The sequence below is a fragment of the Dasypus novemcinctus genome, chromosome 21, assembly GCF_030445035.2.
Source record: "Dasypus novemcinctus isolate mDasNov1 chromosome 21, mDasNov1.1.hap2, whole genome shotgun sequence".
NCBI lineage: Eukaryota > Metazoa > Chordata > Mammalia > Cingulata > Dasypodidae > Dasypus > Dasypus novemcinctus.
Genome location: NC_080693.1, coordinates 59270990 through 59285729, shown reverse-complemented (window position 1 = coordinate 59285729; position 14740 = coordinate 59270990). Strand labels below are relative to the sequence as shown.

At 49.0% G+C, this 14740-nt stretch overlaps 1 protein-coding gene across 1 annotated transcript; it reads right to left on the bottom strand.

Moving 5' to 3' along the window:
- Positions 1 to 1311: 1311 nt before the first annotated feature.
- Positions 1312 to 12885, bottom strand: GSDMA (gasdermin A). The gene is made up of 12 exons (XM_058283235.1): positions 12774 to 12885; positions 10901 to 11251; positions 10557 to 10737; positions 7516 to 7681; positions 6621 to 6717; positions 6103 to 6150; positions 5577 to 5600; positions 5054 to 5074; positions 4267 to 4421; positions 3731 to 3845; positions 2928 to 3001; positions 1312 to 2405 (listed from the first exon to the last, which is right to left on the bottom strand). The coding sequence occupies exons 2-12, from the start codon at positions 11112 to 11114 to the stop codon at positions 2163 to 2165; spliced, it is 1338 nt and encodes a 445-aa protein (XP_058139218.1). The 5' UTR covers positions 11115 to 11251; positions 12774 to 12885; the 3' UTR covers positions 1312 to 2162.
- Positions 12886 to 14740: the final 1855 nt, after the last annotated feature.

Sequence of the window (14740 nt, the reverse complement as noted above, 5' to 3'; positions counted from 1 at the left end):
ACCCTGGAACGTTTATCTCTTTCATAATTGGAAGACCTGAGCATTAGACTGGGACAGCCCCTACAAAACCATCTAGCCCTGCTTAAGCCCTAGAGGACAGAAAATAGGTCTTGAACCTTTGTATCCTTTCACATTATTGCAGCATATATATGCATTGAATAGCCACTTGCTAGATGAAAAAAATGTGCGTTCCAGTTTTAGGGAACATACCTTGCTCAGTTGCTCCCTAACCGTCCCCCTCCCCCAAAGCTGGGGGATAGTTAAACAGGACACTTGAATTATCCCTGGAATCAACTTGTTAAAACCTCTTTTTCATAACATTTCTGTAAGTGAAGATGGTTGAGAGTGGTAAAGGCAGAAAACCAAAGAGCTTTGTTGTTCGGCCTTATAATGAAAAAAGTTACCCTTCTGGATTGTTAAGATGTTAGCTCACCTCTCTATTAAGTTTACATCACAAGGAAAAAACAAGTCAGCAGATAACACAGGGTGTCCATGAGCAATACAATGAGCCCTTGGAAGATGCCCCAGAATGGGGCAGGATGGCGTGACATCAGTCAATTGGCAGTTAGTTGGTCATGAATTCTTGGTGAGTGAGGGAACTAGCTTGGGAAGGGGGTGGCTGTGCATGAGGAGAGTCTGACTCGTGGGAGAAATTATTCCATCTGTAAAACTACTTTAAAAGAGATTGGTGGGAAGCAGACTTGGCTCAACAGATAGAGTGTCCGCCTACCACATGGGCGGTCCAGGATTCAAACCCAGGGCCTCCTGGCCCGTGTGGTGAGCTGGCCCACGCACAGTGCTGATGCATGCAAGGAGTGCTGTGCCACACAGGGGTGTCCCTCATGTAGGGGAACCCCACGCACAAGCAGCGCACCCCACAAGGAGAGCTGCCCAGCATGAAAGAAATTTCATCCTGCCCAGGAGTGGCGCCGCACACATGGAGAGCAAGATGACGCAACAAAAAGAGACACAGATTCCCGGTGCCGCTGACAAGAATAGAAACGGACACAGAAGAACACACAGCAAACGCACACAGAGAACAGACAACTGGGGTGGGGGGAGGGGAAGGGGAGAGAAATAAATAAAAATAAATCTTTAAAAAAAAATAAAAAATAAAAAAAATAAAAGAGATTGGTGAAAGATGTTAAAGCCCTGCCTTAGGCAAAAGAGGATAATATGAACCCAGCAGTTTTTGAGATTGCGTATACTCATTAGCAGGGCCACATGCCAGGCCTTACCCAAGGCCCTTCCTCTCACAACCACCCTGAACGGAGAACAGAAGATGGAAAGGTAAAGTAAGAGATGCCACAATTTATTTATTTATTTAAAGATTTATTTTTTAAACTTCTCTCCCCTTCCCCCTCCTGTTGTCTGCTCTCTGTGTCCATTTGCTTTGTGTTGTCACAATTCATTTTTAAAGTTTGGAGTCAGTCTTATTCTTGGGCACCATTATTACTATTATTTTTTCAGACTCATCTACATATTTTCAAACTTGAAACAAACTTGAAAGTTGTCCTACTTTTGTTTTGGGCTTGTACCCGTGTATTTCTCTGTCTTTTTCTTTCCCAAGCCCTGAACCCAGGTCCAGAGTATCTTGAAGTCTCCTATGTGAAACCAGCTGCCTTGACGATCTTTTCGCACCCTGTTAGTTTTTCTAGCATTTCCCGGGAGGCTTGAAGACTACTATACTTAGTGGTATTCATGTACATATCATCTGTATGTAGTATGATAATGTCTATTTTTTTTCTGGCACAAATGAAGAATTTCCTTATGATATATTCTTTAAAGAAAAACATCAAAAGACACCTCATCTGAAGTGACAAATATTTTCCATTCATTCTGGTGAAGCTTGTTTTTTGGAAGTACAAGCAAGAGGATTTGGGATAGGAAATGAACTTATTATTATTTTTGGTCTTGCTGAAATGTTTCCTAGTCTTTAAAAGTTGGAGGACTTCTACTTCTAGAGGATTAAGCATCGGCAGATGGGCAGAGAAGGTTGCAGAGCTGGGAGGATATATGATTGGGCAGGTAGAAATTGGTTGTCAGCTAGGGCTTCCATCACCTTGCACTTGGTGTTTCTTAAATGCCCTTGGGTGTTAAGGACACAGCACAGTGAGGCAGGGAAGGCATTAGGGAAGCAGGGAGCAGGAGGAAAAGGCAAGTTAGGCGGCCTCAGTCAGCAGCTGCAGGAGGGAGAGGCCAGCATATAGGGCACAGAGGCGCGGGAGGGTGTCAGGGTCCCACGTGTACTGGGGTCCTGATCTCTGCACATCCAGGCCACTCAGCCCCACCAGGGCTTCTGTGAGGGTCAGTTCCTCTTCCCCAAGGGAGGAGAGCAGCTCCGGTTGCAGGGGGAAGACACCCTCTTTATCCTGCAGGAAATTCTGTTCCATTGTGCACTCCACCTGGAAGGAACCAAAACAGCATGAAAAGAAAGAACTGGGAGCCTCCCTTCCTTTTTCCTAACTCATAAAAACCACCATTCCCCTTATTATAACTCTTTATGTTCATAATTGTTTTACAGCCATTCCTCCATCTGGGCCTTTTGATAGCCCTGTACAGTGGGCAGTGCAGTTATTTTTGAGCCCATTTTACAGAGGAGTAAATTGAGCCTCAAACTCAGAGATTTAAATTAAAAGATTTACTCAAATCACTTGGCTAGAAATAAGCAAAGTCAGGATTTTCTGTTTCTTCTCCCAATATCAGGCCAAAAAATCCAGACCATTGCTCTGAAGTTTTCTCTTCTACCCCCTGTTGTGAAAGTAACCGAAGGAAGAAACATGGAGAGAAATGAGAAGTGGGCATGAGCTCCCAGGATAGGACAGGGGTCTTCTGGACCCTTCTATCATTAGGCTAACTCTGTATCTTTCCTTTGGTTCTATCTGTCTTCCCCCAGACTCTTCTGGGCAGCTGCTGTTTTCTCTCACCAGCTTTAGCTGCACAGGTAAGATATTTTTCTCCATGGATTTGATCAGCAGCTTCTGTTGGGCTTCACTTAGCTCTGAAGAGAAAAACAGAAAATGGGCTGTGTGTGCTGCTGCCACAGAGGGATATTAGAGACTCCAATAAGGCGCATTCCCAGAGGGTCAGCATTCGCTCATTCATTCATTCATCATATGTTCTTGAATGCCTTCTCTGTGCCGGACACCTTGCTGGGTGTTAGGTAAAAACTGTCCTTCCTTCACTCAAGGAACTTGCAGTCAAGGGGGGAAGACAAAGTAACCTGTAATCACAACGCATTAGTGGAGCCCATAGCCAAGGGGTCTCCTCTGGTCTCGGCATTTGAAGGTGGGCTTCCCAGAAAAACAAGCATCTCAGCTTACACCTGAAGGACCAGGCAACATTTCTGGGGGTTGGGTGCAGGGGTGGTGGAGGGGAATGTCTCATGCAGAGAGAAGAGGAGGTAGGAGCAAGAGCAGAAGACATTATCCTCTGAAATGAGAGCTAGCAGGTATTAAGGTAGGCAGGATAAGCTTAGCTATATGCAGAAATTTTAAATATGTTTGGGTGATAAAACTACGGTTATTTCCCAACTTATGTTAGCAGGCGGTCTTCTCAGACCATCCAAGATGACCTAGAGAAACCTTAGGAATGACACCAATTTTTAAAAATGTACATATAAATTACTAACTGTGGTATACTTTGCCTGACATTCATTCATTTGTTCATATTTTGGAAATATTCTAACCACTGAGTAGGTATATAAATGAAGACCTTGTTCCCTGCTTACCTGTTAGGGCTCCCAGGAAATAGAGGATGGCTCCCATCGCCTCCTTTGATAGCAGGACATCTTTGGGGAGTGCCTCCAGGCTCACTTCATGTCCCTTGTCTAGAGCCCCTTCAAGCTGTGGGAAAAGGCAGACAGTCATTTAATATAACATGGCACATAGGGAGCCCTCTGCACGTGTTAACTCTTTTCCATTCCCCATTTCTCTTTCAAAGTAATAAGTTCTGAAAAATTTTGAACCCCTGGGTTCCTTGGTCCCTGAGCTTGGGACTATGGAAAGGGAAGTTTCCACCCCCTTCCAATAGCAGGCCCTTCTGGCCTGCTGCCTACCCTTTGTCCATCAGGAGGGCCAGTCTGCCTTGGGTGCATCTGCCTTGATTGAATTTTTTGCAGGTGGTGAGGAGATAAGTCTGGAGTATATTTGGCTAGCTTTGGAGAAGGCATCCACTATTGATTTCTGGCAGTATCAGATCTCCCCACTGGCTTCTACCAAAAACCTTCCTTCCACCACATCTACCATCCTTCCTTTAATATCTCACCGTGAGCTCCAGGTCTTGTAGCTCCTTTTTCTTCCCTAGAAGTTTGCTGAGGGAGCTGAGCAGGGAGCGTTTTCCTGCTTGGCTCACCTTCTCTACCTCTTGGGTTTCTCTTTGAACCTCTTCTTTTAGTGTCCTGAAGTCTTCATGTACCTCCCCTGTGGGAACAGTAAATGCAGCCAACAAGCAGCCCTGCATCTGGCTTCCACCAATTCAGTAAGCATCTCCCTCTAGGGCCTTCATTTAGCCCTCCTCGGTTACCCCTCTCTGCTCCCAGCTTGAGCCTGTCCTATCTTTTTCCTTATCAAGGAAGGCAGTCATATGAGATCTGTGGTGTTGTGGGGAGAGTTGGGGCCAGGACTCATCATCTCACCCAACGGCAAATCCTCCGTGAGATCCTGGTCCCCATTCTGTACCAATAGATGATTGACTCCCCTTTCTCTAAGATTTCACCTAGGAGTTGATAGGAAAGGTCTATTTGCCCTCCTTATGAGTTAGCTGGCAAAGAAGAATGACTTGAGTGACTGGGTGAAGCCAAGGAGGGTCTGCTCCAGAGGGCAGTGGGTCTGTGTCCAGGGATGTGGGTGGACCAGGGATAGCTTGAACCATCTTCTGGACGTCTAAGGACCTGACCTCCTAGGGGTATGTCCAGCCTGCTTTGGGGAGAGTGGCTCCCTGGAAATGGGTCCAATTCCTGGGACCTGGGACTCAGCCCTTGGTTTTCACTCTCTAGGCTCCAGTGCTTCTCTTAGTGCCAGAGCCTTAGGGGAAAATTCACAAAATTCCTTACCAGTTTCAGATGCCTGGATAACTGATGAAGAAGAAAAAAAAACTGGTTAGAATGTAATCTTTCAGAATGCTATCCATAACCAGGAGGTGAGACACTAAGGAGGGTTAGGAAATATGAGAGATTCCAGCCATCCTGAGGCCATCCTTGCTCCATTCCTGGGAGGCAGGAATGGGTCAGGAAAAAACTCATGCATTGTGAGAAGGGACACATGCAGTGTGACTCAGCAGCTCCTGCCCCAGCTGCTGGCCTGCGGAGTTGCAGATGTGTGTGCTAAAGGTTATAGCTACTAGGGCCCTTGAGGACAAAGGTCAGAGGCATTAGACTGGGCATCGTGTCCAAAGCCTTTCTCCTCCCCCTCCCCTTAGCTTTTGGAATTTCTGCCGTATTTCAGGGACAATTGTTAAGGAACAATTGAGACCTGCTTTGCCATGTTTCCTGTCCATCCCATGGAGAAGGGGAAAAAAGACTGAGGTTTTTACATTCTGAATCAAGAAAGTTGTAGTGGAATGAAGGGAATACTTACGGATGATCTTTTCTTCAGGCTCTTCTGAAGATAGAAACAATACACATGGATCAGAATAAAAACTATTTCCTCCTTTTTATCTAGAGCAGTTGTCATGGCAGTATTTTGGGGGGGAGGTACTGTGGATTGAATCTGGGACCTCACACTTAGGAAGCAGGCACTCAACTATTTGAGCTACATCTGCTCCCCTGTCAAGGCAGTTTTATCAGTGATCATTATAAAAAACACATGGAGATTATATTAGTTCATCCATGCACCTGCATTTCGGAACACACACGGTCTCCAAGTATTATTTCTGTATCCAGTTGTGACTCTGGTCTCTTTCTGTTTTTCTGTCTCTCTTGGGCAGTATTTATATGCCTCTATCTGTCTTTCCTAAAGTTGAGGATAGATATTTTTAGGAGCTTGGGAACCAAAACTAGAAGTTCCTTAGAGGATATTAGATGTTAGAAGGTGGAGGGCTTTAGAGGATGATGTCAGGGGTAGGGCAGAGGGTATGGGGGAGCCAGTAGGCAAGTTCACTCACCTCCAGGAGGGAAGGTTTGCATGTTGTCATTGTAGAGGTGTGGAATATCTGTAAGGAACAAGAGAGAGAGCGGGAAGACTACAGCTGCCGCCCCGCCCCCCCCCACTTTCTAGTCTCAGGCCCCTGGGCTCTGCTAAGACCCTGCTCCTCAAATGCCTTCCCTAATCCCCTGCTCTAGCGCCACTGCTGAAACTAAGCTTTTCTTTCTCTGAAAATACTCACCTGTGATCATTATAGCACTGGTGCCTATGTCTGTTTGCTCCACTAGCCATAGACTTCTTGAGGTGAGGCTGTGCTTGTTCATCTTTGTACCCCTCCCTCCAGCGAACACAGTGCCTGGCACACAGCACCCAGGAGTCCCATCACCCCTCAGCCCCTGTGGTTCTGTCCCTTGCAGGTGGAGCACAATACAGCATACTCCTTCACTTATTCCCTTGGCATTGCCACAAGAGGGGATGCCTTGGTGTTGGTGAGGGTAACTCTTAACTCGCAGGGAGAAGGTGCTGGTTTCTGCTCACCCCACTCATCTTTGCCTTTGATCATCAGCTGTCTCACGCGAAAGGCCAGGACGCAGCCCTTGGGGATGGTTATGGCCTCCTTGTGTTTTATGGATCCCTAGGAGTAGACAATGAGGATTTGTGAATCTGCAGATATCCTAAGTATGAAATCTGGGAGTGTGGGGTGGGGAGGCAGATGGAGAGCCAGGCCTGAGAGCTTTTGGGGAGATAAAAAGTGGGAAGACTTCATGGTGTCCCTGATCATCTTGCTACAGAGTCTGGACTCCATGCACCAAAGCCCTTGCACTCATTGCCACTGTCCATCTCTTCAACCACCTACATCTCTCTTCCTGGGTCACAGGAAGAGACCCAGGCCTGCTCCATCACCTACCTGTGTATCACCCGGTCCCATCTTAGAGCTTCCACCCAGGCCCTGACTCCTTCTTCCTCTTTGCTGTCTATCTCATGCTTTCCTCTTTCAGGAAGCTTTCCATGACTAATCCGTTCTCCCAGCTCCAATTCATCTCTTGAACATTTATACAAATAGATATCGGTGTGTAAAGCATTACTTATACATGTTGACTTTTCCAAGCATGTGTTCACTGGACTTTAACCTATGTGTCTCCTCTGAGAGCAAGGATGCCTGTCCTCCACCATGACCATGAGTGAATTTCTCCCTCCCTGATATATCCCTGCAGCATCTAGCACAGGGATCGGCCCACATTGGGTGCCACTGACTGGCCAGCTGGGGCCTGGATTTTGAAGAGTGGAGAAAGGATTGGGTCCTTTTCAGTATCCCTGATGGCCACTGATGGGACAAAGTTAACCCAGCCTCTGAGGAGAAGCTGAATGTGTGTGTGAGAGAGACAGAGAGTGTGTGTGTGTGTGCACATGTGCATGCTCGTGTGGACCAAACCTGTAGACCCAACGGGGCGAAGAATGGGAGGGAGAAACAGCCCTCTGCCTTGCCGGCTCTCTCCAGGGTGACCTCCTGGACAGTCTCCACCACCTCCATCACCACGTACAGGTTCTCGCCTCGGTTCTGCATCTCCTTCAGGAACGGATGCTCTGCTGCTAGCTTCCTGTGGAGGAGGAAGGTGAGGGAGCTGTTCAGAGCTGCTCCCCGCACTGGGCCCTGCCCTTCTCTTTTTCCTTTCATTCCTCTGAGCTAGACACTGTGGTGTCAAGGAAGGAGTGAGGCTTGTGGAGTAAGACAGGTCGGAAACCCAGACCTACCACTTCCTAGCAGAGCGGCTTCTCTGAGTTTCAGCTGCCTCTACTATAAAACGAGGATGATGACCCCTACCAACAGGGATGTCGAGAAACAGAGGCATAATCATCTGGCACAGCATCTGCCCGGAACAGGGCCTCATGTTTGCTTCCTTCTCCCCTTTCCTGTGACTCAGGGGTAGATTCCCCTTCCCTTCTACCCTCCTCTTAGCCCTGTTCACCTCTTCTGGGATCTTTTCTCTCCACCTCTTATCCTCTCTCTTTGCTCCTAATACCAGTTCTTCCTCTCCACTTGCTTACAAATATAAACATGATGCCCCGATTCTAAAAAAAAAAAAAGACTTTCTTTGATCTTGCTATTCCCTCAAATTACCTTCTGTTTCTTTCCTTCATTTCATTGGCAAATTGCTCAAAAGATGTGCTCATACCCACTGTCTTTACTTCCCCTACCTGCTCCTACCTTCTTTATAATCTGGCTTCTATTTCCACTACTCAACTGAAATTGCAATGATCTGTGACCTACTCACCAAATTCAAAGCCTTCCCTGTCTCTGCAACATGGGACCCTGCTGTCTAAACCCTCTGTGCAGCTCGCTTCTGACTTCCCATCACACTGTATCACCCTGGTTCTACTCCTATCTTCCTGGTTTCTAAACCATATCTATTCTGCCTCCTTCCCTTTTTCCAGATTCTTTGGTTCCCTAAAATCTTACGTTCTCTAAAATTCTGTTCTCACTCCTCTGCTCTCTGCACTCCCTCCAACAGTTTTCTCTTCTCTACTGCTATCATTTTAATCTTTATGCTGCTGACTGCCACACATGAATCCTTACCTTGATTTCTCTCCTGAGCTCCAGTCCTTACTTCCAACTCCCCCTTGAATGTCCTCCACTGCTATCTCAGTGGCACTACATACTAACAATGTCCAAAAGGAACTCAATCTTTCTCTCCAAATAAACTTCAAGTCTCTACCTGATTCTGTTAATGGTACCACCCAGGTCAAATCCCAGAGTCTCCTTTAACAAAACCCTCTCACCCTACAATCAGCTGCCAAGTCCAGCCCGTTCTATCTCCCCAAAGGCCGTGCACCCATTTCCCCATACTTTGCCTGCTCTTCCCCAGCTCAGGGTCTCATGGCATCTCTGATAATATTGGAACACTGTCTTACCTGCTCTGCCTTCTTCAAAACCCTGTCCTTTATCTAATACACTTCCTCTATTTGACCAGATTGGTTATGGCACACATCAGAGCATCATCAGGATCTCCTTGGTGCCTACAGAACAATTCAGTCTCCTTGGCCTGGCACTTGGGTCCTTCATGATCAGGGTCCAACTTACATCTCCCATTCGTTCCACTCATGTCTCTCTTTTTTTTTAAAGATTTATTTATTTATTTAATTCCACTCCTCCCCCGGTTGTCTGTTCTCTGTGTCTATTTGCTGCTTCTTGTTTCTTTGTCCGCTTCTGTTGTTGTCAGCGGCACGGGAAGCGTGGGCGGCGCCATTCCTGGGCAGGCTGCACCTTCTTTCGCGCTGGGCGGCTCTCCTTACGGGTGCACTCCTTGCGCGTGGGGCTCCCCTATGCGGGGGACACCCCTGTGTGGCCCAGCACTCCTTGCGCGCATCAGCGCTGCGCATGGGCCAGCTCCACATGGCTCAAGGAGGCCCGGGGTTTGAACCACGGACCTCCCATGTGGTAGACGGATGCCCTAACCACTGGGCCAAGTCCGTTTCTCTCCACTCATATCTCTTGTGCTCTGCAAAACCAGCTATTCGTGGTACCTCATAGGTTTCCCCTACAGGGGTACCTTTGTAATGCCCTTCTTCCAGCCCTGCATCTCCAATATCTCCTCATCTTTCATGGCCTGGATTATAGACTGCCTCTGAAGTCTTCCCTGATTTTCCAGACCAAAGTCCTTCTGATCTACTACAAAATTCAGCCAAGCTCCTCCTAAGGCACTTGCCCTTTTTTTTGCCTTGGAGTATAGCTCTGATGCATGTTTTTCTCCACTCCTAGATTGCAAAGTTCTCAAAGATGTTCTAGGTGTATCTCAGCACCTAATAGGATGCTTTGCCCTCAGAGAGATATGTTTACTGAGTGAATTCCCAAGCACCCCAGCCCTTCCTTCCTGCCTCCCCAGTCCTTGTCGCTTCCTTTCAACAACTATTTAACCACTTAAATGTCAGTTACCCTGTCAAGCCAAACATCTGGGTCACCCAACCTCAAAGTTGCACCTGCTACACACCTTGTGTTCCTGAGGGAATGTCTGGTGTGTGTTCTGGGGCCAGGCTGGAGCCTCATTTATGGGAGCAAAACACGGTGCTCAAGCTGCTGTGGGGAGCAGGGAAGACACCTTCCCTTTCTACTTCATTTCATGGAATCTTAGCATTGGAAAGAACCTTGGAAGTTATCATTCAAGCCATCATTTTGCAGGAAAGAAAACTGAGGTCCTGAGAAGAGAAGTAACTTTTCCAAGGTCACATAGCAAGTTAGTGTGAACACACTTATCCTCATGTGTGAGTGGGGAGGTGGTAGTGGAGGTAGTGGAAGGACAGAGAGGAGTGCTTAGCAAGTGGCCTGCTTATGACCAGAGAACAGAAGGGTCATCTTCCAAGTGCTTCCTATTGGTGAAATTCAGTGTGAGGGCCTGTCCCTCAACTCAAAACCAAAAGCACACATTCTGTGCCCCGACCCCCTCAACCCCGGTGGTCCCTGGCCCTGTCCACTCTCACCTCTCCTTTTGCAAGGTTTCCAGGGCCTTGGGTGCCACACTGTGTGTCTGAACTTCCAGGGTGCTGCTCCGGGAGAGCCCTGCAGCGCCCGTCACCTTCACGGTCTTTGGCATGTCCACCTCTCCCTTGACCTGAGCATCCAGCAGGTTCTTAAAGCCAAAGTTTCCAGTGTCCGTTGGGTCTGCAGGAAGGAGAAGAAGAAAGGGGCTGGGCAGGAGGCATCCCTCTTCCCCTACCTGTTCATCTCCTGAGGAGAACCTTGGGCCAGCTGAACATAACCATGTCTGGCACAAGGAGTTTTGGGCTCCCACCCCTGAGTGCCCACCCTCAGGGCTGAGGCTGACCTGAAGGAGAGCTGCCAGGCTCAAGCACATCCAGGAGGGTATAGTCAGTCCGGACATACCGGGCGCCCCAGAAGAGCGTGCTCTTCCTCTTCCTCAGCACCAGGCAGAAGGGATGGAAGCGCTTGAAGTCAATGAGGCTGTCGAGGGGGGTCAGGTCCCCTCGGGGGTTTAGCTGTCTGGTCAGGGCCCGGGTGACGTTTTCAAACAAGGTCATTGTTTCTGCAGTGGTGGTTGAGAGAAGGGTCAAGATAGCTGCTGTGGAGACCAGGGGTGGCAAGGCCCGGCAGAGAGGTCATGTGGGTCTGGGGAAGGTGTGCTCTTACAGATGCCTGGACTCCCGGAGTGTCAGAGCTGAAAGGAACCAGAGGATGAGGAGGAGACGAGGGCTCTAGAGATGAAACAGCTTGCCCAATGTCACACAGCTGGCTAGAGAAGCCAGCCTCCCTTTTCCCTGTCAGGGGCTCCTTCCTCACTCCACACTCATTTCTTCTCAGACACAGAACTGAAGGGTCCATTTCATTAGCAATAGAAGCAAAATGTCCTCTCAAAACAGCTGTGCCAACCTTGTCTTCCCCAGAGAACAGTGATGGCAAAGACCTGGGGATGCTATGGAAGGGAAGCAGCCCCCACTGGCGCTGCGGGGCCGAGGAAGGAGAGGCTGGCCACATGACCCAGTTGCCCTTTCCTTGGATGGGGTACATGAGAGTGGCCTCTGCCCTGGGCTCATACCCCTCTCCTGGCTCACAGGTGTGAGCAGACCCACTTCCCTCCAGGTACTGGCCAGTTGGTCCAGGCACTTCCATGCTCTTTGCCCATGTGCCAGGGCACCCTCTGCCTGGAATACTTCTCCTAATCTGAAGAATCCCTACTTATCACTATTTATCCTTAAGACTCTATTTGGGGTCACCTCCCCTGTGACCTCTTTCCTCACTACTTCAGGCAGTTAGTGACTCCCCGCTGCGTTCCCAAAGCACTTTGTCCATCAGTTGCTGAAACACCTGCCACCTGATGTTGTTATGATCTGTTCACCTTCTTGACCATGACCTCCCAGGGCAGGCACTGGGATCTTAGTCATCTCTGTAGCATCAGCACAGAGCACGGGTCTGGTGCAGAGTTGGAGTTTGGCCAAAGTGTGTGGAAAGAAAAAATGAACCAATGGCCCTGGAGACGTATGCTAGGGCAGGGGTTCTTAACCTTTTTGTTCCACAGACCCCTTTGCCAGTCAGGTGAAAACCACGGACCCCTTACTAAGTCCACACTATACTGTGTATTATTTAATAAATATATCACACCCATCCCAACAAGTTCGTACAAGAATAATGTTTTCTTAAAATTTCAATTCAGGCTCATGGGCCCCTTGTTAAGAACCCTTGCACTAGGATGAGAGGGCCCTGGAGAGCGTGGGGCCTGTGAGAGCTGAGGCTCACTGTCCCGGTTCTCTCTGTCTTTGAGATTCAAGTCCAGCTGCTCCATCTGGGCAGCCAGTTGGCACAGCCCGCTCATCCTCATGGGTGGAAGAGGACACAACCAGCTGACCTGGAAGAGCCTCCGCTGCCCTGTGGGGACCTCACAGGGCCAGGGAGGCAGGAGGCACCCACACAGCTGTGCGGGCCATTCTGCCAGCCACATCAGCTCCAGTGTACTTTTTTCCAGTCCTTTGCCAGGGAGGCACAGGATGTGACAAGAGCCTCCTGGGGCCAGCCAGGTATACCTGGGAAGGGCTCAGACCGTCCTCTCCGGACTACTCACAGGACCGCCTCAAACCTCCCTTCCCTGTCCCACTGGCCTCTAAGGTCCTAGGCCCTTCTGTCCCACTCATCTCCCCTACATCCTTCAGGTCCCCCTGCCTCCTCTGCGGCCAGCAGGTTCTCACCAGGTAGTGGTGCTGGGTCCTGTGCAGCAGCTGTGTCTGGGATGAGGGCCCTGGATGCACGCGGCCTGAAGGTTGAGACTGGCTGGTTCCTCACGAGGACCGTCTGCTTTATGCCTCTGTGGAGGCAGGGATGTAGGCTTCCAGGGACCCCGCCTGCCCCAGTGACCTCACCCCATCCTGTTCCACTTCCGGGAGAACAGCATCAACCTGTTCCATGTGTGCCCTGCCCCAGGCCCCAGGCCCTGGCCTCCTGGAGGATTGAGGGGGTGGATGGGGAACTGCCAGGCAGGTGCCAGTGTGGGCGGGTGGAGATAGTCATGGCCAAGGGAAGTGACAGCTGACAGTTGGCTTGTTGGGCAGAGAGGAGAGAAGGCACCTTTGGGAAGGGTTTGCAGAGAGAGAGGCAGTGGGAGAGTGAGTTGGTGTGTGTGTGTATGTGTGAAGAGGGAAGGCATTCCTTTTGGGCCATCACTATGTCATCAGAAAGAATCATGGGTTCATGATGAGGTCTTGTGGGTGTGTTAAAGGATTGAGATATCCCACATGTCCACAGATCCCAGCAGAGAGCAGAGCAGCTGAGAAGTTGTCCTCCATCTCTCTGCTTTACAATCCGCGTATCCCTACCTCATTCCATTTGTTTCAGCTACATACACATCTCTATGGTTCTGCTCCAAGCATATGTCCATGTAGGCAGAGACAGAGGTCAGCAGCTCTGCTCCTCGTGGAATATTGTAGATACACATACACACATGCATAGGCACAGGCACAACAGAATTCATGGAAAAGTCCAGGCTGCTGTGGGAATCCAGACATCTCTCCAGAGGTCATTTAGTCTCTGCTCTTAAGTCTCTGCCTGGAAGGAATTTAAAAGGTAACATTAGACACACGGACACGTCCCAAATGGGAAATCACGGCATTTACAAGCAAGACTCTTGGTGTGTAACTCTGCGTTGGGGTATGTACATATCACATAACCTAAATAAAACTGAGCCGTCATGCTCTACCTTGAGGCTCTCCTTGGCATCATGACTCCTCGGCAAGAAATGTAAATCTGACCTCGAAAGCCATGGAGAGGAAGATAGATCTTTTGCTGGAAGTTTTCTTGAAGGGCTTGTGGTGAGTGGGGACCGCACTGCACTCAGCAAAACTCCTTCAAGACTTCATTACTCTCTCTCTGTCCCGAAGTCCCATTCTATTCTGCAGCTCCTCCCAAATCTCTCTTCTCTGTGTCTTAAAATAAAACCAAACCCTGCCCCTGCTGGGTCTCTATCCCCTGCTCCTGATCTTTTTGTTTATCTCCCTCCCCTGCCACCTGAGCCCCCTTCTTGTGTGGTCCTTCTCCCTTCAGTTCAACAGTTCTAACTACTACCTTCACCAACTGTCCCTTCTCCTTAGGAGGGGCAGAGGTGGGGTCATGGTGGGTAGGGAGGTTGTCATTAGTTACTTGGTTCCCGTCACAGGCACAAATATATGCAAAAATGTTGTCATCTTTCCCATTTCTATCTTGTTTTCCTGGTTCTGTCTCTTCTTCTTTTAACTAGTGCATTGATAGGACACCACTGCAATCCTACACTTAGTCCTGGGGCTGTAGTCTCCCATCCTTTAATCAGCCCCTGAGAAGTTGGCTCTATCCCTGCTGTCTGTGCTCAGCATGCTTGGTCAGGCTTCTGGGAATTACTTCTTAGTGTCTACCCTCCTTCCACTGGCTACAGGCCAAGGTTTTCAGACTAGCCTGTCCTCCAAAGATCTGGAGAATAGTAGTTTGGGATTTATCTCCTCTCCCCGAGGACCCAAAAGTTTACCTATCCAGCTTTCCCTACTCTGACCCAGGAGCCTCACTCCTTTCATTTCTCTTGTCCTTCTCCATTCACTCTGAACTCGCAGCACTGCGCCAGGCCTGTTTCGTTCTTTCTGCCCTCGCACCCACCCTACTTCCGCCCCATTGCACTCTTCCCCCAAAGTGTCTA

Coding starts and splice junctions, on each gene's coding strand:
- GSDMA (XM_058283235.1), bottom strand. CDS start 11,114: ATGACCTTGTTTGAAAACGTCACCCGGGCCCTGACCAGACAGCTAAAC. Junction 10,738..10,900: donor GCCTGGCAGCTCTCCTTCAG/GTCAGCCTCAGC, acceptor TCCTTCCTGCAG/ACCCAACGGACACTGGAAAC. Junction 4,422..5,053: donor TATCCAGGCATCTGAAACTG/GTAAGGAATTTT, acceptor CTGTTCCCACAG/GGGAGGTACATGAAGACTTC.